The sequence below is a fragment of the Nicotiana tabacum genome, chromosome 6, assembly GCF_000715075.1.
Source record: "Nicotiana tabacum cultivar K326 chromosome 6, ASM71507v2, whole genome shotgun sequence".
Classification (NCBI taxonomy): domain Eukaryota; kingdom Viridiplantae; phylum Streptophyta; class Magnoliopsida; order Solanales; family Solanaceae; genus Nicotiana; species Nicotiana tabacum.
Window position 1 is genome coordinate 176,167,816 of NC_134085.1, and position 22,133 is coordinate 176,189,948.

The window sequence follows — 22,133 nt, forward strand, 5'->3', positions numbered from 1 at the left end:
GAGCAATATTACTCGAAACACAATATGTAACATTTTGACAACCTGAAATAAGCACAACTACGACAAAGGACGTTGCCAAATAAATAAACACCACAAGAAAAAAATGCAGAGGTACACAATAAAAAGTAATTGCTCCACTACAGCTGTTATATTACAAAAACTTTTTGCAAAGGGCTCAAGAACGCCCCCATAAAAATGGCAAAGCAAAATAAATATAGCCAAGTCGTATGACGCATCACCCCCCGTGGCATACTCCTCATTGTACCAAGAATCGGAGGCGAGCTTGTCCGCATCGTCGAAATCGACATCGTCTCCACTAGGCGTGATGGGGTCATAACCACACGCCTCTCGAGCGGCGCTCGCTTTAATACGTACCTCTCGGAGTTCCGCCTCAGATATTTTCCCATAAGCGTGTAGAGACTTATATATGTCAAGCTGGGCTTCGGCATGAACACACATCTCATTTAAATCTCGAGGCACGACAGGGTCGGCCGAAGCATGGAAAGTAGAAGGTTGCGACTGACGTCATATGTCCTCCACCTTCAAAGCAACAACTTGTTCATTTAATGCGGACAATTCCGCCTCCAGATCTCGGATACGCCCCTCAAATCTCACCATCTTAAGCGTAGATGCCTCCATTTCCTTTTCTCGCTCCAATCTGCAAACATGGAGCACGTCTTCCAGAGCCGCCGCCGTAGAGACAACAGTCGCCATATCCCTTTCGACGTGAGCTAACCCATCAACATTAGCACTCAACTCACCCTTTAAGGTTGACGATCTCCGTCGCCCTCTTGCCAAGCTCAGCAGATAAATTAGCCACCTTTACTTGGAGGTCGACATTTTCGGCCATCACTCCCTTACTCAGTTCGAGCTCATCTTCCCTAGCTTTAAGGGCCGCCTTGAGTTCACTACAACGGGCAATGGCCTTCATAAGGTCCTCATATCGTTCTTTTAGTTCTTTGACCTTATGCGCCAATTGATCCTCCCTTTGCTTAAGCCCATCGCGAAACAACTGAAAGTCCCTATCCTGAGTGAAGATGTCGGCCATCACATGATGCTTGGTGCGGTATTCTTGATACTTGGAGGACATCTTCCCATAGACGGTCGTCCTCCGCCTTTCCCGACGTTCACGCTCGATCTCCATGATGAGGGTATAATATGAAAAACAAAGTTAAAACTAAAGAATGGGCTAAGGATACAAAATAGATCCAACGATGAAAAGAAAAAAGAAGTATTTACCCGCAGAGCCATGCCGGAAACGCTCCGTGACAACTCCGCATCACTCATCACTTTAAGTGTCACGCTCTCAGGAGCAGCGCATAAAGAGGCAAACACCGATGCCACCTGATCGCAGTTCGATAACAAGTCGTAGTCCCCAAGGACGACTATGTACCGATCAGATCCCTCATTTCTAACCTCTACATGAGTGTGACGCTCCAAGAACTCTCGTACATCTCCTGGGTCAACGTACGAACCTGAGCCGTCACTCCTGGCGTATACGCCTCCTCTAACGGTAGATGAAGCACCACCCTCGGCGGAACGCATAGACCCTCCTCTTTAGTATACTCCTTCTGTCCGGGGGGACCTCCCCGCCAAAATGGCGCCTGCTATAAAAATGGGTATAGGCACCATCTCCGACGCACCAGTTCTACTCTTACCAATATCTATGGCAATGTCCTTCCCGAATTCTACCATTCTCTTTTTTCTCGATGGAGATTCATCCCCATTAGAGGACTCATCCACGAGGTCATAGACCGGTCGAGAGGAGATCTCATCCCTTACAACCATATCCTGAGATGGGTCCCTCACCTGTACCGGCTGAGCACGACCCCCTCGGACGGATTCCTCCAAGGTAAATTGCATCCTCGCCGATGCGACGACCTGGCGAAATGCAGGGACTGGGGCCCTCCTTCTAGAAGCCCTACAACCTGTCATCATAAGGAGTCATATCAATAAACAACGACAAATAGCCAAAGAACGACACAGAGAAAAACACTTATCGGATGGGACCTTCGGCCCAAAGCGTTTCATGAAAGTAGGCCAATCTCGAGTCTCCACCACGTAAGGCAGTAAACAGGCTACACAGTCCCTTATACCGGCGATAGGATGAGGCATATGCCTCACCGTTGCAAAGGAAATCTATAGATAAATACTAAGTTTAAAAAAGAAAGAAAGAGAGTAAACAAGTTCCAACACCTACGATTATAATTCCACCGCTCTGGGAATCCAGCGGGGTTCGACACAATATACTCAATTCTGACAAAAAAGTATTTATTCCACAATTTACGCCTTGCCCGGTCGTCTGTTCCGATCACCAACCCCTTGGTCCCACGATGCCTCAAGTGCACCATAGTACCCATGTGAAAACTAGGGGAAAACAAGTGCAAAAGGTGGCAAATGTCAACTTTGCACCCCGTTAATTCCACGTACTTCGTCAATACCAAAAAGATCTTGTACGTATACGGAGAAAGCTGCACCGGGCAGACCTCATAAAATTGGCAGAATTCCTTCCCTAACGGAAGAAGGGGGAGGAGTGACCGATCACGAAGGGATATACGTAAAAAGCACAGTATCCCGGTCTATGGACCTCCACGAAGTCCCTCTCCACCAGAACCATCTCGACATGAGGGGGAATGTTATGCGTAGTACGGAGGTCATCTATATGAGTATGCTCGATCTCAGACACTACCAGAGCAGGAGTAGGGGCAGGTTCTTTAAGAAAATCGTTTCGAGACAAGGGGTGTCTCGGTAATATCTCATCCACAGTGGATAAATTGTCCCCTTCCTCTACTATCATATCCTCACCACCAGAAGGAAGTGCCATGGATAACAAGGTGGTGTAAGAAATCTCCTCGTGCGACCGGTGTGTTTTAGGCATATATATGGCAGAAGAGGTATTGATAAAACAAAAAAAACCCAAGAACGATGAACGAAAGAAAGGAAGCGAAGAAATCGCAGAAACAGAGCTGAAGAAACAGGAAGGAACAACCAATGGAAGCAATACACATACCAAAGGGGAAATGGCTAAGAGTTTTTGAAAAAAAATAAACCCTTCCCCTATTTATAGGGTTGGATGGCGCCATAATCGAAGCGAAAGGCTGCCAGTGGCACCAAAATCGAAGCGGCAAAGCCAATTGGCCTCTGCCTTGGGAAGACGCGCAATGATGACGCACGTAAGAGTGACGTCATTTCCCGATATGCTACACTATCCGGAATACCGTAGATTGCGCCGCTCTTTCGTTATCGATCAAACCGTTGCAATCTAACCGTCAAATTTCTCCGCGGGTATGGGCAACGTCCACTTATCAAGGACGCACATGGCCACGACCTCAATAAGCGGAGGGACTAACTGTATGGGTCCAAATTTGGCCACCACGACCATTATCGAGTACGATAAGGAACGAGGTTATCATGATGCACCGTCTGATAGTCATCTTGGTGAAAGGTAACGGCTGTAGGCGGTCAGTCGATGCATAACATCCACGACAATATATATTTAGTGGGAGGCAGTAAGAATATGCTTTTGGAATATTCTCTATGTTGTACTTTTTAGAGTTTTTTAGGGATTGTCCCTTATAAATTAGGAGAAACAAACACTTTGTAGGGGGATCCCACAATCATTTGAACATCATCTTTTGGCTAAGTCAATCGCATTCATTACGTTTAATTTCTACATCTAAAGTTACCACATTTATGAGCAATCATTTCATTCCGACATACTGAGAAGCATCATTCATCTTGTTCATCTCTTTCATCACTAAATCTAGATTTTATTACGCTTGACTGAGATTTACCCCATCATCTTCATTAACTGATTTAATCAAAAAGGTTTTGGCATCTTTTGGTCAAACAAGAACTTCTCTTGTACATGTCAACATTTAGCTAGCGTTTGGCCATAAATTCCAAATTCGTTTTGAAAAATCGGATTTGGGTGAAGTTTGGTTTGAAGATGAAAATGTGTTTGGACATACGTTTTCAAAACATAGTTCCCAACTTTATTTTGAAAAAACATGTATATAATTCTCAAGTTTTGGTTTTTTGGCCCAAAATCAACAATTAGGGTAATTTTGGGATTTGAGGTTTGAGATTTTGCCAAAAATGTGGGCAAAATTTATGGTCAAACATGAGTTTTGAAAATAAATCCCAAATTTATTTTGGCAAAACTCATGGTCAAACGGGCCTTAAAATCGTTATTTTTGGAAAAGCAAAATTCTTCGTGAGTATTCTCCTTTAAGTTAATTACATTTTTATTTAGTTCTGCTCATATAAGTTGCTTAAATCATCATTTTACTGACTTAAATTTCAGAGTCTATCCTTATTTCACCGAGGACTCTAACCTCTTTTTGGGTTTGGCGAGATATATGGAGAAAGTTCAACAAGTTCCAATAGCAGGTCAATACATTTATCCAAGCCGTGTTATTAATGCTCGAACCAACCAATTGTTAACAGACAATATGTTTGTCAGTTTGTGTTATCAATTTCTTTAAGTACAAAATGTCAGTTAATTGTTGAAATGACCTAAATTGCAAACAAGTCACAATCTTGCAGAGTAGTTCTTGACTGTTTCTCACAACTGAAAACTAAAATCAGTTTATGAAAATGAAGTTGTTTGAGATTATAGCCAAAAATCATCGGTCCCGAAAAGATTACGTAGGGGAAAATTATTAAAGCATATACTCCTATTTGATGAAGAAAATAAGTGGGCCGCTTGAGATCTCTTCTATTTTTCCCTCCAAAGTTCAACCCCGTGTCTCTAGCCACGAATGAACAAGTGAATAGTGCCACGTCATCGATAACCATTGGTTTGTGGGGACCACCTTTCAGGCGCGCGCACATATATTTGCTGAACTAATGCAAAACCCAAACACAAAAACCGCCCCATCTATCTAGTCGCTGCGACGTGGCAATCTCGTAGTTCAACCCGTTTCTCAGGGGTATAATAGTACTTTGACCCAACCACACAACAGAACTTTCAGTTCATAACAGACAGCTGCTGAGGAAAAAAAAACCACCTTCCCCTCTTTCTCTTTTACTTCGGTCTGAAAACCTTAAAACACACAACTCAAGTTGAATGCTTTAACGAAAACCGCAATGGACGCCGACGAGGTAAACCCCCACCGCCCCATTCCGATTATCCGGTCGGATTCTTAACTTATTCAACGGCGGCGCAACCGCTTCAACCACTACTTGAACTTTCCAACTACCTAACCTGATTTCTTTAACCGTTTTTAAATTTTAATTTTTGTTTTTATTTGACAACTTTTGCCAAAAAATGGGGATCGATACTGATCATCTTTTAGGTTTACTTTTCTAGTTGCAAATGTGATTTTAGTTTCATTCTGATACTCTGTTGGTGTGTGCTTGATTTTCTTTTTCATTTTTTTTTGAATTTTGATTTATTTTGTCGCAGAGACTGACGGCTTTGAAGAGGGCGTATGCGGATATAATACTGAACACGGCTAAGGAGGCAGCGGCGAGGATTATGTCGTCGGAACAGAAAGCTGTTAGGTATAAGCAGGAGCTTAAAGTGGCAAAAGAGGAGGCGCTTGGTATGCTGCTGCGTCTCAAACAAATGATGGATTCTAAGGTGAAAATTTCGCTTTTTCTTGAAATGGGTTTTTAGTATATTTTTGAGTATGAGTTGGCTAGACACTTATTCTCTTCAATGTGCGTTCATTTGGGCTTGCTGGGTTGGTGGATTGCAATTGATTGGTCCAGTAAAATCAGTCAAGGGATCTAAAATTTTTCTAAATCTTTTTCTATGTCTTTATTCATTGATAACTAGATAAGCTGTTAATGAGTTGATTGATGTTGTGCTTAACACAGATGAGCGCTTTATTGATGCGCTGGGCAGTCTAAATGCAATCAAGAGATATTTCTGGTTTTGGTACTGCGTAAAGAATTTTGGGTACCAGAAAGTATGATTGTCTCTCCTGGAACTTATCTTCTTTCCCTTATTCTCAGGCTCCCTTGATGGAGACAAGACATTTCAAAATTGTGTTGCGAACCTAATATTGTAATTAGGTCAATGTGTTGCTTTTGTACTCTTAATGTTTCTTTTTTGATTCTGAATGCTGTGTGTTACCCATGTGTTCCTCTCCTATGAGATCAATCCGCTTTTAAGGAAATTCAGACAAGAATAAATGTTGCGCCTTGTTCATATCTAGTTATATCTAAATTCGTTCTACCTTCATTCTAAATTTTTCTTTCAAGATTTGTATTATTATTTGTCACATAAAATGCTGATAAGCTTATAATATTTATGATACTCTGTTAACTTCAGCGTTATGTATAATGTTGGCCTGAGATGAATGGAAAACAGGGTCAGTGAGGATTCATATAGCCGACCCCAACTTGTTTGAGACTGAGGCTTAATTGTTCTTGTTAACTCCAGTGTTTCCAATTATGCTTATGTGAAAACATAGTTGCATACATTCTTCTTGTACTTGGTCCCAAAGTAATAGTTGTGGTTCTCTTCTTTCTTCCTATTGATTTATGTGATGCAATCATATCTGTTTGTCTTTTTGAGCTGCTACCTTAGTTAGAGGGATTTACCTGAGTTCATACATGGGTGGAGTACACGACTACAAAAGATTACTTGGAAATGGCGTGATATGATGACAAAAGCAGGAGAAGAGAAGTGCAATTGAAGTTAAAAACTACTGAAAGTTGGACATTAAGATAAAACTTCAATGACCTAAAGGGAAAGTGGGTGATCTTTTTACTTCTTTCACCTCTCCTAGTATTGTTGGGTTCGTTATGATTTCATACTTAAGTTATCCTCACTCCATCAATGGTTTTGCGAAGGCCATGTGGTTGGAATATCTGCTTATACTCTGCCCCCTTAAGCATGTCCAATAATATCACAAAAGTCATGTCTGTGCTAATAACTTACCCCAGTTTTTATGTCATTTTCACAGCAGATGGATTCTAGTCCATTTCAAAATAAGCTTGTTAGTTTCAAAAGGTTTTTAGTTTTTACTTAATGTCCACTTGCAATAGATCTGGTTGTTCTTTTCTGCTGAAAATGTTTAGGCAATTGAAGGGTAGACCTTAGACTTTGAAAATTATAGGACTTACTTCATTAGAGATCCTATACATTTTGAAGTTGCACTGACATTTGTGTCAAAGTAAAATTAGCAATTGCAGCTGGACGTATTACCGGGTAGAATCTCCTCTCACTTGTTAAGTATATCTTCACACATCTGTCTTCCCATTCCTTTTCTTGTTATGTGGCCCTGGAATCAGGGATTAAGGTGGAAGACATAAGCTTTACATTTCTTGGCTGAGAGTGAAATAAGTTGCTCAAAATGGTAATGGTACTTCCGCGTGTAGCAAAATGCACATGGAAGCTATTTCTCGAATGTCTTTATCTAGTTAGGAAGCCATTGTAGTGTTGCAGAAATTCTAATCATGTTGCAATCTTTTGTGCTTTTACCTCCCAGATTATGTGGTAATGTTCTTCTTGATTTTGCCCCCCCCCCCCCCCCCCCCCAAAAAAAAAAAAAAAGAAGCTCCTTTACGTATCTCTTTGGGATTGGTTTTGGGGGAAGTAGGCAACTGTGTGATTGTGTAGGCTCCAAGGCAATGGTTATAAACTTTATTTCGATGACTGATCTACTATGTTTTATGAATTAAAATCAACAAAATGTATAAAAATACTGTTCTTTGTTTTTGAATGTGTTCTAACATTTAGAATATGGTTTGGCTTTTGTATCTTTTGGGGACCCTTACCTCTTTAGCCAATGTTGGTCTTGAACGCAGTGTTTTCTTTCTTTTCAGATCCTTTTGTAAACCCAGTAACTTTGTTTATCAGCAATATCACTCAGATATAAGGTAAGCATCTTTAGCATCCATTTGGAGCCAGACATCAGTACTTAAGAGTCCAAACTTCACAAATGCACATAGAGGTGGGGTGCTCCTCCTCCTGAGAATTACAAGTATAAAATTGTTAACCATCAATTAAATAACAAAGTCGATATATCGATTTACCATACAAAAGGATATAAGCCATTAATAGCAAAAGTTCAATGTATCGTACTACAAGTCTACAACATTAATGATTAATCAAGATTAACATACTACAAATGAAATGGGATAAATATCAAGAGAGGTTGTAGAATTGTTTGACTCAGTGCTTGGTTGTTTTTAAGATCTTCATTGCAATTATTTACTAAACAATCCAAACTTAAACTGGTCTGGTGGATTATTTCAGGGAGAGATTATCTTCAGCTGTTGTTCTTTTCCTTTTGTTTTTTCTTCTTTCTCATTGTTTCTAGACTTGTTTTGTCCAAGCAACTGAAGCCCTTTGTTTGAGATAACTGTATTACTTTCTTCTTTCTTTCTTTAGTGTTAATTTTAGTACTTCCCAAAATATTTAAAATTTTGAAAATGTATTCCATATGTGCCTGTCAAGTGTATGTCGCTTCATTAGAAGAGTCAGAATCATGAGAGGAAATGAAATTCTTAATTTGAATTATATTCATTTCTTGGAGTGGCAGAGACGCATTGGTAACGCGAATCTTGGTGTGGTGCTTGCCTCAGCTATTGCATATCCTTCTTCTTGGAGATATGAGATATCTGAGCAACATAGTTAACATGAGTGGACTGCGGTGCGGTACTTAATGGCTAACTTTCTGGAGTCGATAGGGACATTTAGGCCTCTAATAGTGAAAGCCAAGGAGATGTGTTAATCACTGGTGTAGAATTTATCTGTCCCAGTGTCAGTATGCTCCTGACTTGGACTGTTTGTGTGTAGGTTGCTACTTTCTTTTTGTTTGTCCATGAACTTCAATTCAAGTTTAAAACCTTTTGAGGTAATTAACCTCAAAACTTACTTGTATTATTTATCTATCTTATTATAATGTATTGCATCTTTGCCTTGTCAATCTGAAATAAGGTGTATAGGTTAAATCATTGATACAGTAAAGTTTCTGTGATTCAAGTGTGAAGCTTTCAGTAATCTTAAGAATGGTGTTCACCATCATCTACTGGAATGTTTTACATGCTTGCCATCTATGAATATGACACTAACTGAAGATCACCTTTATAGTACTGCTATAAAGGAAGAGGGAGCTTGGAGTAGTAGAAAACTCCTTATGTACAAATTAGAGGAACAATGTTTTTTTTTTTTTTTATGTGTGTATTTTTGGAGATCGGACCAGTGACTGGATACTCTTTGTAGAGAAAAATGTTGAAAGAGACTGTACTTTTTGTCACATCAAATATTTTATAACCAGCCAGCTTAGTTCCATTTAATTTTAGGAACTACTTAAATTCTTACTTACATGCAGGTGAGATTTACATTTTCCCTTTTTCTCCCTGATTAAACATGTCCCTTACTGGTCCTTCATACGTTTTCTAATTTCTTTTCTTATTATTTTGGTTTTTCATTTTTGACAGATTAGTGAAGCAGAGTTGACGTCCTTGAGTCAACAGAGGAAGATTGAAGAACTTGAAGCTCAACTTCAGGAAGCAGAAGATATTGTCAGTGATCTCAGAGTGGATCTTAGAGAAGTTCAGGCTGAACTTGAGAGGGTGACCAGCTCCAAAGAGAAAGAAGTACAGAACTTAGGGAAAGATGACACTGCTACTCCTGTAGATCTACCTGAGGAAAACAGAGTTGTGTTGCCTCCAGAATCACAGGAGGAGTTTGTGACAATTTCTAACACCAAGTTTCCGAATATGAAGCAGAACAATCAGGGAAATCAGTCATGTAGCAAAATGGTTCAAATTGGGAAGCCTTACGTTGCAGGTCCAGATTTACCCTCTATCATTTTGAGAAGCAAAGTACCAGAATTGTACCGAAATGGGTGTACGCAGAGAATTCGTGCTTGTGAAGGAAACCTTTTAGATGGAGATATATCTGTTTCCAAACGAGAAAATGAGAATGGGGATGGAGTAGATGAAGGTGAAGGGATCTGTTCAGCACCTAATCATAAGGTTGATGATGTGGTTAATCCAGAGGAAGTATTTCAACAAGCAGATGACTTGCTTAGCAGCTGGCACCTTTTGAAATCTTTTCGCCGGAAAAGAAGAGCTGTGAGAAATAGGAAAGTCGATTATTCTTCACCAACAAGCAGTTCTGATCATTTCCTGAATGTTGATAAAACGTCGAACACTGGTGTCTTGAGAGCTCACTCCAGTCCTGCTGGAGATTGTGCTTCTGATGAAGATCCTTCTCAGGTGGGACAGAGCTTGTCAACAGAAAAAGCTGAACCAGACATGAAGCTGGGATTGGCTGAAATGGATGGAATTGAACTACAGTCTGCTGAAACTTTTGGGGTTCAAAATGCAACAGTCAGAAATGAGTTAGTGATGGCAAAGATAGATCCTCCAAGACAAGGAAGTAGATCTTTAGAGAGTTTAGAAGTCCCTGTTTACAGAATCGATCTTGAAAACATTAGCAGTCAGTTATTGAACTCAGAGTCAAAGACATCTGATGCAAATGATGAGGTTCCTAGCCAAGCTGTGAATGATAGAGTCATCAAATACACCTTTCAAAGAAAGAGGAAGAGAGAATCGTTGAGTGTATTAGAAGAGAATGCTCCAATCGAGAAGAACTCTTCAAAGGAAATAAATGGAAAGAAACAAAATGATGATCTAGAGCCAAAAATGACAAGTTCCGCGACAGAATCATCACGAGACAGTCGCCGAGTGGCACAGGTTGCACGGCAGGTTGGTTATTCACCTATTCTGTCATCATAGATGTTCTGATGCATGTCGATGTTTATGCATGCATATAATATACATAATATATATATATATATATATATATATATATATATATATATATATATATATATATATATACTTGAGAAGGTATATATGACATGCATATTGCTGTTTGTATGAATATGCTTGGTGTTTTTCTATTGAATGAAAAAGAATTCAGGACATCTTTAAAAAGTTTAGCAGCTGATGTTATAATAGGTACCGCATTTGGCAGTATTGTTCTAGTATCTTGCTAAATTGCCAACTTCATTGATGTGTAACTTCTAGCTCTCGAGTTTTCGAAGATTTTCATTTTCTGAAAACTCCTTTTTAGGGAACGGCGAGGGTTGATCCCCCTCATCACCTTCTACCTTGCCCTTTATTCTATGAGAGAAACTAGCGTAGTCTTTCAATTACAGGATTTTTATCTTATTTCAGGAAGTTGTTCCTGAAGAGTGTTGGTGCACATCAAGAGACCCAAAGTTGGTGAACCAAATGTTTGTGATAACCAGTTAGGTTTTCAACTATGGTTAGAAAGTTGTATTTCAGGGCATTACCAGTTATTCAGTTAGTCACATGTTTCTTCTCAGCTATTCTTGTGTGGCTAGTAAACCCCTTAAATTCTTAGAAAGACTAAAGAATTATGCATACTCAGTGAGTGATTTTATGCACATGGAGTTTCTCATTATGGAACAAAATATTTCCTCCAGGATAGAACTTCCAAGGAAGAACTTTTTAGAGATTATGAAGGTATGAAACCAAGTGTTTGCTACGAGTAGCATGTTTTAGCTGGTTTGAATATTGAGGTTGTACTATATTTAAGTAAGCGCTAGCAGGTCGTCTTGATGTTCTTCTCATTTTATCTGTACATTTGTGTGCTGCAAAGCTTGATAAACGCCGATGGTTACTCACTCATGGTTGCTCATCTTCTCTATTTGTTTTTGGCAGCTAATTTCGTTGTCTGAGAAGAAGTGGTGGCAGTGAATAAAGAGTTCACATCTTCCGCGGTGAAACATCATGACTAATGCCATCTGGCACATGATCTCTACCCTTTGCAGATCATTCATGAAGAATTTGACAGATAAGGAGTGAGAGTTGTTAATTTTAAGGCATGGCTCTAACAACATTGTATTGTTCGGATGCCGTCGAACTAAGATATATAATTTTCAAACTTAGACATTGTTCAGCGTTACTGTTTAATTATTTTTATAATGAATCTCAATATTCAGATGCATCTTTTGGTTTCTATATATAGTGGTTACTTTGATGACTAGTAATCTCCGTCATACCAAATAGCTGCTGATTTCTGTGCTTCGGGTGATTGAATTCCTTGAGGTGTTTGTTATTATTGAATTCCTTGGAATTTGTGAAAAATTGCCCAATCAATTGGTACCCGTGTGTCCGTCATTTGATAGCTGAGTTATTCATCGAGTTGGTGTACACATAACGCATTGTATTTGAAACAAGTGATTCCATGCACCAACCCATTTAAAAGCTAAAACAAAGAATGAAAGGTAAATATAAGGTAAAGCATATTCTGAGAACAACGCCCTGAAAATGAACGCCTACTTATGGATGGTTTGAAAAGGAATGATAGTTATTTGATGCACAATTTTCTCGCTTTCACAATTAAGAGATTGATACAGTACGAGCTTTTTCTCTTTTTCCTTCGGGACATGAAGCACCAAATTCTCTAGAGCAACACTTAAATTACATATTACAACTCCACAAACAATGCAACCTTATCTTTTGAAAAGGGGAATTGGATTAACAACAACAACAACAACAACAACGACCCAGTATAATCCCACAAGTGGGGTCTGGGGAGGGTAATATGTACGCAGACCTTACCCCTACCCCGAAGGGTAGAGAGGCTGTTTCCAGGAGACCCTCGGCTCAAAAGGCTCAAAAAAAGCAATAGGAGATAATATATTAGTACCATAAAAATGCGTAATAAAATAACAACAATATATAGGAGATACGAAATATGAAACACAGGATACGAAATACGAAATACGAATTAGATGGCTGGTATAGTACAACTAGAAGGTAAAGCCCTGCATCAATAGACGACCACTGACATTCCTAGTCTAACTCCTAACTAGATAGTCTCTCTCAGTTGTGCTGTAGAAATATTCACCCTCTCCCCTAACCTACAACCTTAATGCTCGACCTCCATAATTCCCTATCAAGGGCCATGTCCTCCGTAATCCTAAGTCGCGTCATGTCATGTCTGATCACCTCTCCCCAATACTTCTTAGGTCTCCCTCTACCTCTCCGCGTGCCCACTACAGCCAGTCGCTCACACCTCCTCACCGGTGCATCAGTGCTCCTCCTCTGAATGTGCCCAAACCATCTGAGTCTTACTTCCCGCATCTTGTCCTCCATGGGGGCCACACCCACCTTCTCTCGAATATCTGCATTCCTAATCTTATCCATCCTTGTATGCCCGCACATCCACCTTAACATCCTCATCTCTGCTACTTTCATCTTCTGGGTGTGTGAGTTCTTTACCGGCCAACATTCAGTTCCATACAACATGGCAGGCCTAACTACTGCTCTATAAAACTTACCTTTTAGTAACGGTGGAACTTTATTGTCACACAAAACTCCCGACGCTAACCTCCACTTCATCCACCCCACCCCTATACGGTGTGTGACATCCTCGTCAATCTCCCTGATCCCCTGAATAACCGATCCAAGGTACTTGAAACTATCTTTCTTGGGAATGACTTGAGAGTCAAGCCTCACTTCAACTCCCGCTTCCGTCGGTTCAACTCCAAATTTGCACTCGAGGTATTCCGTCTTCGTCCTACTCAACTTGAAACCTTTAGACTCAAGAGCATGTCTCCAAATCTCTAGCCTCTCGTTGACGCCGCCTCTTGTCTCGTCAATTAGAATAATGTCATCAGCAAATAGCATGCACCATGGAACCTCCCCTTGAATATGATGAGTCAGTGCATCCATCACTAGGGCAAATAGGAATGGGCTGAGCGCCGACCCTTGGTGCAATCCCGTAATAACTGGAAAGTGTTCAGAGTCGCCTCCTACTGTCCTAACCCGAGTCTTAGCTCCATCATACATGTCTTTAATCACCCTAATATAGTTACTCGGGACCCCTTTATCCTCTAAGCAGCTCCATAAGACCTTCCTAGGAACCTTATCGTACGCTTTCTCCAGATCAATAAACACCATGTGGAGATCCTTCTTCTTATCTCTGTACTGTTCCACCATCCTCCTAATAAGGTGGATAGCTTCTGTGGTAGATCGTCCCGGCATGAACCCGAACTGGTTGTCTGAAATAGACACCGTCCTTCGCACTCTCATTTCTACCACTCTCTCCCAAACTTTCATGGTATGACTTAGTAATTTGATGCCCCTATAGTTGTTACAGCTCTGGACATCACCTTTGTTCTTATACAACGGGACCATTGTACTCCACCTCCACTCTTCAGGCATTCTATTAGTCTTGAATATAACACTAAACAATGCAGTAAGCCATTCCAAGCCTGCTTGACCCACACACCTCCACAGTTCAACCGGAATCTCGTCTGGCCCGGTAGCTCTGCCCCTTCTCATCTTACGCATTGCCTCCATGACTTCATCGATCTCAATGTCCCTACAATTACTTACTTCATGGTGACTGTCGGCATTCCTCGATTCCCCAAGTATAATATCCTGATCCCCTTCTTCACTTAGAAGTTTATGAAAGTAGGTCTGCCACCTCCTCTTAATCTGGTCATCTCCCATCAAAACTTTGCCGTCATCATCTTTTATGCACCTCACTTGGTCCAGATCCCGAGTTGTCCTCTCTCTCGCCTTAGCGAGTCGGAATAATTTCTTCTCCCCACCTTTGTTCCTTAGCTCCTCATACAGACGAGCAAAAGCTGTCGTTTTAGCCTCTGTCACTGCCATCTTCGCTTCCTTCCTAGCTACCTTATACCTTTGACTGTTCTCTCTCTTCTCCTCCTCGTCAGTGCTCCCTACTAACCTTAGGTAAGCCGCCTTCTTTGCTTCCACTTTACCTTGGACAACTGCATTCCACCACCAATCTCCTTTGTGTCCACCATAGTGTCCCGTAGATATCCCTAACACCTCCCTCGCCGCCTTTCTTATACAGTCCGCAGTCGTCGACCACATTGTGTTTGCGTCCTCACTACTTCTCCAAGCTCCCATTGCCGATAACCTTCCTTCCAACTCTTTAGCTTTATCCTTAGTTAAGGCGCCCCACCTAATCCTGGGGCGTCCTTGTACTGACCTCTTCTTCCTCCTTATCCTAATACAAATGTCCATCACCAAAAGCCTATGCTGCGTTGAGAGGGTCTCACCTGGGATAACCTTGCAGTCCTCGCACAACCTTCTGTCGCATCTCCTGAGGAGTAGATAGTCAATCTGAGTCTTCGCCACCGAACTTTGGTAAGTAACCAAATGTTCATCCCGCTTCGTAAAACTCGAGTTTGCAATGACTAGATCGAAAGCCTTGGCAAAGTCCAACAGCGCAATGCCCCCTCCGTTACGCTCTCCGAAACCAAATCCGCCATGCACCTCAGTGTACCCACCTGCAGATAACCCAATATGACCATTGAAATCTCCTCCTATGAATAACCTCTCAGAAGGCGGTATACTACGAACAATCTCATCCAACCCCTCCCAAAATTGCCTTTTAATATCCTCATCCAAGCCTGCTTGTGGCGCGTACGCGCTAACGACATTTAAAGTACCCTCACCCACCACCAACTTTATAGTCATTAGCCTATCATTCACCCGCCTGACCTCTACCACGGACTCCCTAAGATGGCTATCTACCAGGATACCCACTCTATTCTTACCCCTCAGGACACCAGAGTACCACAACTTATACCCATCCACGTTTTTCGCCCTCGATCCGACCCACCTAGTTTCCTGGACACACGCTATATTAATCTTCCTCTTCTGCAGGATTTTCGCCAACTCTATGGATTTACTCGTTAGTGAGCCTATGTTCCATGACCCGATTCTCAACCTATATGCTCCCTTGCCCCCTCTACCTACCCTGCTACCCGACCCACCCCCTGAACCCCACCCCACACTCTGCCCCACCCGAGGACATGCCCTTATTCTATCATCCCAGACTGCAGCCACTACACCTACAACAATCTAGAGAAGTCTCGCTAGTGTACAACGTACACAAATCAAACTTGAAGGAAACACGTGGTAGCTAGTATCCTAGTTCAAAGGTTTAACTATTGCGAAGTAAAATAACAGTAATTTAGCTAACACCAAAAGGGAAACAGTAAAACAGGAGGTACCAATTCCCGATAACAAAACCTGTGGCTGATTTGCTGTGCTCGATCACTTTTTCATAACCTTATTATTGCTTGTTTGGACAAAAGTACATCCTTCCTTTGCCAAAGGTGTTATTTTTTTTGTTGTGAAAGTTAAGGTATTTGACCAAATTTTTAAAAGGAAAAAAGTTTTTTTTTTTTTTTTTTTTGCAGAAATAATTATTGAAAAGCAGAAAAATAGCTTCTCTCAAAAAGCAATTCTTTGAAAATTACTTTTGAGAATAATACATTTAAAAATGCTCAAAAGTGAGTTTAGCTAAACACAAATTGTTTCTCACTAAAAGTATTTTTTAAAATAAGCTAACTTTTGAAACTTGACCAAACATGCGATCAGATTGAAGATACCGTACACGTTAAATCAATAAAGGACATAAGTGTTATAAATTATATTATGGATATTCATTTAGTACTCCGTTGTAAATAAGCTTCCTGAAGAAGCTTATCCATATGGGACTCTGCCGTAAATGTGTTTATCTATTTAGTACTCTATTGATATGATTGGAAATAAGCCTCCTGAAGAAGCTTATCATTTCAATACTCCGTTATGGATTATTTTATAAAGAAAATGTCATCAGAGTTTGTTATACTTGTTGTTTATGTTGATGACATAAATCTTGTTGGAACTCCAGAAGAGCTCCAAAAAGTATTTGAATATCTTAAGAAAGTATTTAAGATGAAAAATCTTGGAAAGACAAAACTTTGTCTTGGTCTGCAAATTGAATATTTAGCAGATGAGATCTTTATCCATCAATCTGCCTATACAGAAAGGGTCTTAAAACGCTTTTACATGGACAAAGCGCACCCATTGAGTACACCAATGGTTGTTCGATCACTTGAAGTGAATAAGGATTTGTTCCGACCTCCAGAAGAGGACGAGGAACTCCTTGGTCCCGAAGTACTCTATCTCAGTGCATAGCATTTTCTGTTAATTAACTAGCAAGATATAGTTCTTCTCCTACATGGAGACATTGGAACGAGATTAATCATAGATTGCGATATTTAAAGGGAACTCTTGATATGAGTTTGTTTTATGCTAACAAAGATAGTGCAGATCTTGTTGGTTATGCTGATGCAAGTTATTTATCTGATCCACATAAAGCTAGATCTCAAACTGGACACGTGTTTACGTGTGGAGGTACTGTCATATCATGGCGCTCCACAAAATAATATATTGTTGTCACTTCTTCATATCATGCTGAGATAATAGCTATTCATGAAGCAAGTAGGGAATGTGTATGGTTGAGATCAATGATTCATTTCATTCGAGAAAAATGTGGTTTGGAATGTGATAAAAGATCCACAATTTTATACGAAGACAATGCTGCATGCATAACCCAATTGAAGGGAGGATTTATAAAGGAGATAGAACGAAACACATTTCACCAAAATTATTCTACACACGGTCTTCAGAAAAATAGTGACATTGATGTGCAACAAATCCATTCAAGTAACAATCCGACAGATTTGTTCACTAAATCTTTGTCAACTTCAACTTTTAAGAAGATGGTATACAAGATTGGAATGCGGAGACTCAAATATTTGAAACAAGATTTTCATCAGGGGGAGTGAAATACGCGTTGTACTCTTTTTTCCTTACTAAGATTTTTCCCATGGGGTTTTTCTTATAAGGCTTTTAATGAGGCAGCTAGAAATGCGTATTACTAAATATGTGTACTCTTTTTTCTTCACTATGATTTTTTCCACTGGGTTTTTTCTAGTAAGGTTTTAATGAGGCACATTATCTTTTAATGAAAATTCAAGGGGGAGTGTTATAAATTATATTATGGATGTTCATTTAGTACTCCGTTGTAAATAAGCTTCCTTAAGAAGCTTATCCATACGAGACTTTGACGTAAATATGTTTATATATTTAGTATTCTATTGACTATTGGAAATAAGCCTCCTGAAGAAGCTTATTATTTCAATACTCCGTTATGGATAAATATTACCCCCGGTGGTAGATTATCTATATCTGGTACAATAACAACTTACAAGCAACTTACATAGTAACTTGCACAACAGCTTCCTTTCTTCTATAAATAGAGGAGATTTCGGTTCATTACGTACGTCAACTTGAAATTGAATAATACATCAATTTTTTTATATACTTGTCTTTACTCTGCTGTGTTAGTTTTATAACAATATATTTTGCAGACTAACAAAGTATCAAAGTTTACATTGACATTTCTGCAAGGTATCTACTTGACAAAAACGACGACACTTATTGAAACGTGTGACCCGACCGATTCGATCAAGTACAAACCAAAACTTTTCTTCTTCAGTTGTAGTTTTAGCTCGCCAGCTTAAACCCTTGTAGCAGCGATTCAAGGAATTGGAAGATTTCTTGCCCATTGCGAGAAGTCCAGCTGAACAGTGTGTAATGGGGGTGGTGGGCAAAGCAGGGGATTGGACATTTAAGGCGTTCTCGGCGGGGCTGGGCGTTGCCACCATTTTCTTTGCAGCTTCTTTCTCCCTCAACGTCTACCGTGGTCTCTCTTGGCATAATCGCCAATCGGTAATCACTTTCATTCTCATACTTCTGTCTTTTATTTCTTTTTGTTTCATAAACCCTAGACCTCTTTGAGGTTAGCATCCGGAGTTTTGTGTGATAAGAGAGTGCCGACGATACTCAAAGGCAAGTTCTATAAAGCGGTGGTTAGACCGACTATAATGTATGGGGCTGAGTGTTGGCCTGTTAAGAACTCACATGCCCAAAAGATGAAAGTAACAGAAACGAGGATGGGGAGGTGGATGTGCGGGCACACTAGGATGGACAAGATTAGAAATGATAATATTCGGGAGAAGGTGCACGTGGCTCCCATTGATGACAAGATGCGGGAAGCGCGGCTCAGATGGTTCGGGCATGTAATGAGGAGAAGCCCAGATGCTCCAGTAAGGAGGTGTGAGCGGCTGGTTGTTGAGGGCACGAGAAGAGGTAGAGGGAGTCCTAAAAAGTATTGGGGAGAAGTGATCAGGCAGGATATGACGAAACTTCAGATTTTCGAGGACATGACACTTGATAGGAAGTTGTGGAGGTCGAGTATTACGGTTGTAGGGTAGTTGAGTCTCGCGTTACTTGGTACCGTTGTGAGCCTAGTCCGGTAAGGTTTTAGTCTAAAATAACTAGGGGCATTGCCATGTCTTAATACTTTCTCTTTTCGGTGCAAGATCTATTTACTAGCCATCATTTCTGCCTTGTATTTTTCTTTTGCAATTTATGTTCCTATTTTTCCTATGATCTCTGTGGTGAAACTAATATTCCCTCCTTTTGTTTTTCTTATTATCTTGAGCCGATGGTCTTCCTTAAACAGCCTCTCTACTTCTTTGGGGTAGGGGTAAGGTCTGCGTACATACTACCCTCCCTAGACCCCACTTGTGAGATTTTACTGGGTTGTTGTTGTTGTTGTTAAGAAAACACTGCGACGTATAAGTATTGACACGGCTAATACTATTCGTCTTATGTACGTACCTAGCTTAAAACAAACCATGCTTTACGTTTATCTACTTGTACTCTGGCTATGATTGCCATTCTAGCTTCCTCTTGTTTGGTTATATGACAGTAATATGTACTTACTTATTGGTCTTTCATTTGTCTTATGACGGGAGATGTAGTAGTATTATATAACATGAACACGTAAAACCAAGAAATGCTTGCCTTGTTATCAATGAACTACTGGGTCAATATATTCTGCTGACAGAGGCGGAGCCAAGATGCGAGTTTATGGGTTCTAAACTTGCCACCGAACCCATACCACCTCGTCTTTGTTGGTGGTTTCGCAATTAAATATTTATACATATTTAATGAATTTTCTAATACGAATATAGGATCTAAGAAAAAGTTACTGGGATTCGTCCGAACCCTTACGTCATACTTTACCTACGCCCCTGATTCTGCAGCTCATATAAGATTCAAGGTTATAGTTTTTCATATCTCAGTCTTGAGGGATTTGAGGATAGTTCTGATCCCAAACTACCAATTACTGAAAGCACAAAAGCTACGGGTATCATCTCTATGTTGCAAATGCGGTGGCACTTCTGCTTCCAATAGTATGTTGGGTTTAAGTGACGCTGCACTCTGTGTTTTCAAGCATGAACGTCCTACTGCACCCCCTTTAGCCTAAATATATCTTAGTTCTATCCCATAATTTTTTTGTTCCGGTATAGTTGGATAGATGCTTGTTCTGCTCTTTTTGTGTGTGCTAATACTAGATTCTAACCAGTTCCCAAAATTGTCTTTAGAAATTGAAAGATGAATAAAAGCTCTAGAGTTGGGAAAAAAAAAGTTTTAGACGAATCATTCATGTCTGATGTCATTTCCTTTCATTTATAGTATATGTATGGTTGCTTACTTGCTTCAAAGTTGAATCTGTGTTACTGCTCAAGTAATACAACCCTGCTGTCTATGCCAAATCTCATGGAAATTGAAGTATATACCTTCCAGTTTATGCCCATATGTCCCTTGTGCTCTTTGCTTTTGTTCTGCATTCTGCATGTCAACTCTTTTAATATGCCTTTCGTATTCAATGTTGATGTTAGATCGCTTTTCCTAGATAGTTATATACTTATGTTGACATCTGACTATTAAACACTGCTTCCATCGTTACAAATCATTTATTAAACTTCTAGCTCTTCTAGTCAGTTATTTGATATGTGAGCATTTTTTTCCTGTAGAGGATTGAGAAGGAAGGATCTAAAGTCCTGCAGCAGCAAGAATGACGGTTTTAGACGCCCTACACTTTTACCTCACGTTGCAAGCCGAGGTCATAATATAAGTTCTGAATCTTTTTACATTAAAATAACTTGAAGCCGAGTATGATTTACACATTCTGTCATTGTTATTCATTTACTGTTGGTGGCCACATAATTGTGGAGTTGTAATTCTAAGTAGCTATTTAATTATAGCAGCTGCTGGCTGTTAAAATGGAGTTGGAACGATGTTTGAAATTCGGATGACGTGAATTGAAATTATACAATCGGATTGAACTGATTATTCGCTTATGCTTTATCTGGAAACTGAAGAAAGGAAGAGAAAAATGGAAACTTGTAAATTTTCCCTTCTATTGATTGGTTGGAGTAGAAAATGAGGAAAGAAAATAAAGGAGGGTATCATTTTCCTCTTGGACCCACAAAATTCCAATTTAAATTCTAGAAAGAAACGTCAAATACTATTCCTTTCTTTTGCTTGTTTTCTACCCAAATCAAAGTAAGTATATTTACCCCATTAATTTTCTGATTTCTACGCAAAGAGAACGAAAAATACTTTGCATTTCCTCTTTCAGTTTATCTCCTACTAGCTTTATCCCTTTTCACTAGTTTCTGATCATAGGTTTACAGATTAACCTTCCATGTTCACTGTCATTTATGTGAATTCTTTTGACAGTTTCTTTGAACCCCCAAACTTATTTATCCGCTTAGAAAATGGCCGAAACTGCAAAACAATTTACTTATATACAAGTGAATATAAACATCGTTTGTTCCAAATATTTTTGGATATTGTAAAGAAATATTGTTATAGAAAACATATATTATAACATAACATGAAAATTGGTTCCGGAAAAGTTTGACTTTTTTAGTAAAATGTTATTATATATGGACACTATTATAGAGATCAGACAATACTTATATACAAGTGAGATTACTTTAACATTGGACCAAAAAAGGTATACAAGTAATATTACAGCCATTTTGTTGGCCGCATAATGATGAAGCCGTCCTGTTGGTTGAACTTTTCAATTGTGGTTGATTGTTGAGACGACTGCCGGAAGTTTTGGTCTCTTTGGAAAGATCGTGAATATAAAAAAAAATTCAAGCTTGTACAAACAAATACATTTGTCTTACAATAAGTTGATTTGGTAAGAAATCATGCTAAGCTTGGTCTAACCAAGTTTCAAATGTTTTTGTAGCAGTTGTCTCTCCTTTTTTGGGTCATGTCGTAACACAGCTCTTTATGTGACTGACTACTATATGTAACACTGGACCGAGTAATTAACCAACTTTTGGGACTCTTCAACTAAGTATATGTGTTGCGCGGAGGGCACTCATGCCCTCACCAAAGTTTTGAAGGTTCACAAGACTCCAAAAAGTGGAAGCAGGATT

The 22,133-nt window shown here is 39.8% G+C and overlaps 1 protein-coding gene and 1 long non-coding RNA gene across 2 annotated transcripts; both read left to right on the forward strand.

Annotated features, from left to right (window-relative positions):
- Window positions 1-4,873: 4,873 nt before the first annotated feature.
- On the forward strand, window positions 4,874-11,947 carry LOC107789962 (uncharacterized). The gene is made up of 4 exons (XM_016611838.2): window positions 4,874-5,106; window positions 5,411-5,587; window positions 9,403-10,677; window positions 11,662-11,947. The coding sequence occupies exons 1-4, from the start codon at window positions 5,092-5,094 to the stop codon at window positions 11,695-11,697; spliced, it is 1,503 nt and encodes a 500-aa protein (XP_016467324.1). The 5' UTR covers window positions 4,874-5,091; the 3' UTR covers window positions 11,698-11,947.
- A 6,177-nt stretch (window positions 11,948-18,124) lies between these two features.
- On the forward strand, window positions 18,125-21,024 carry LOC107789963 (uncharacterized). The gene is made up of 2 exons (XR_012710986.1): window positions 18,125-18,552; window positions 20,709-21,024. It is a non-coding gene; the product is annotated as an uncharacterized LOC107789963 (long non-coding RNA).
- The last annotated feature ends 1,109 nt before the right edge of the window (window positions 21,025-22,133 follow it).

Coding starts and splice junctions, on each gene's coding strand:
- LOC107789962 (XM_016611838.2), top strand. Junction 5,588..9,402: donor AACAAATGATGGATTCTAAG/GTGAAAATTTCG, acceptor CATTTTTGACAG/ATTAGTGAAGCAGAGTTGAC. Junction 10,678..11,661: donor TGGCACAGGTTGCACGGCAG/GTTGGTTATTCA, acceptor TGTTTTTGGCAG/CTAATTTCGTTGTCTGAGAA.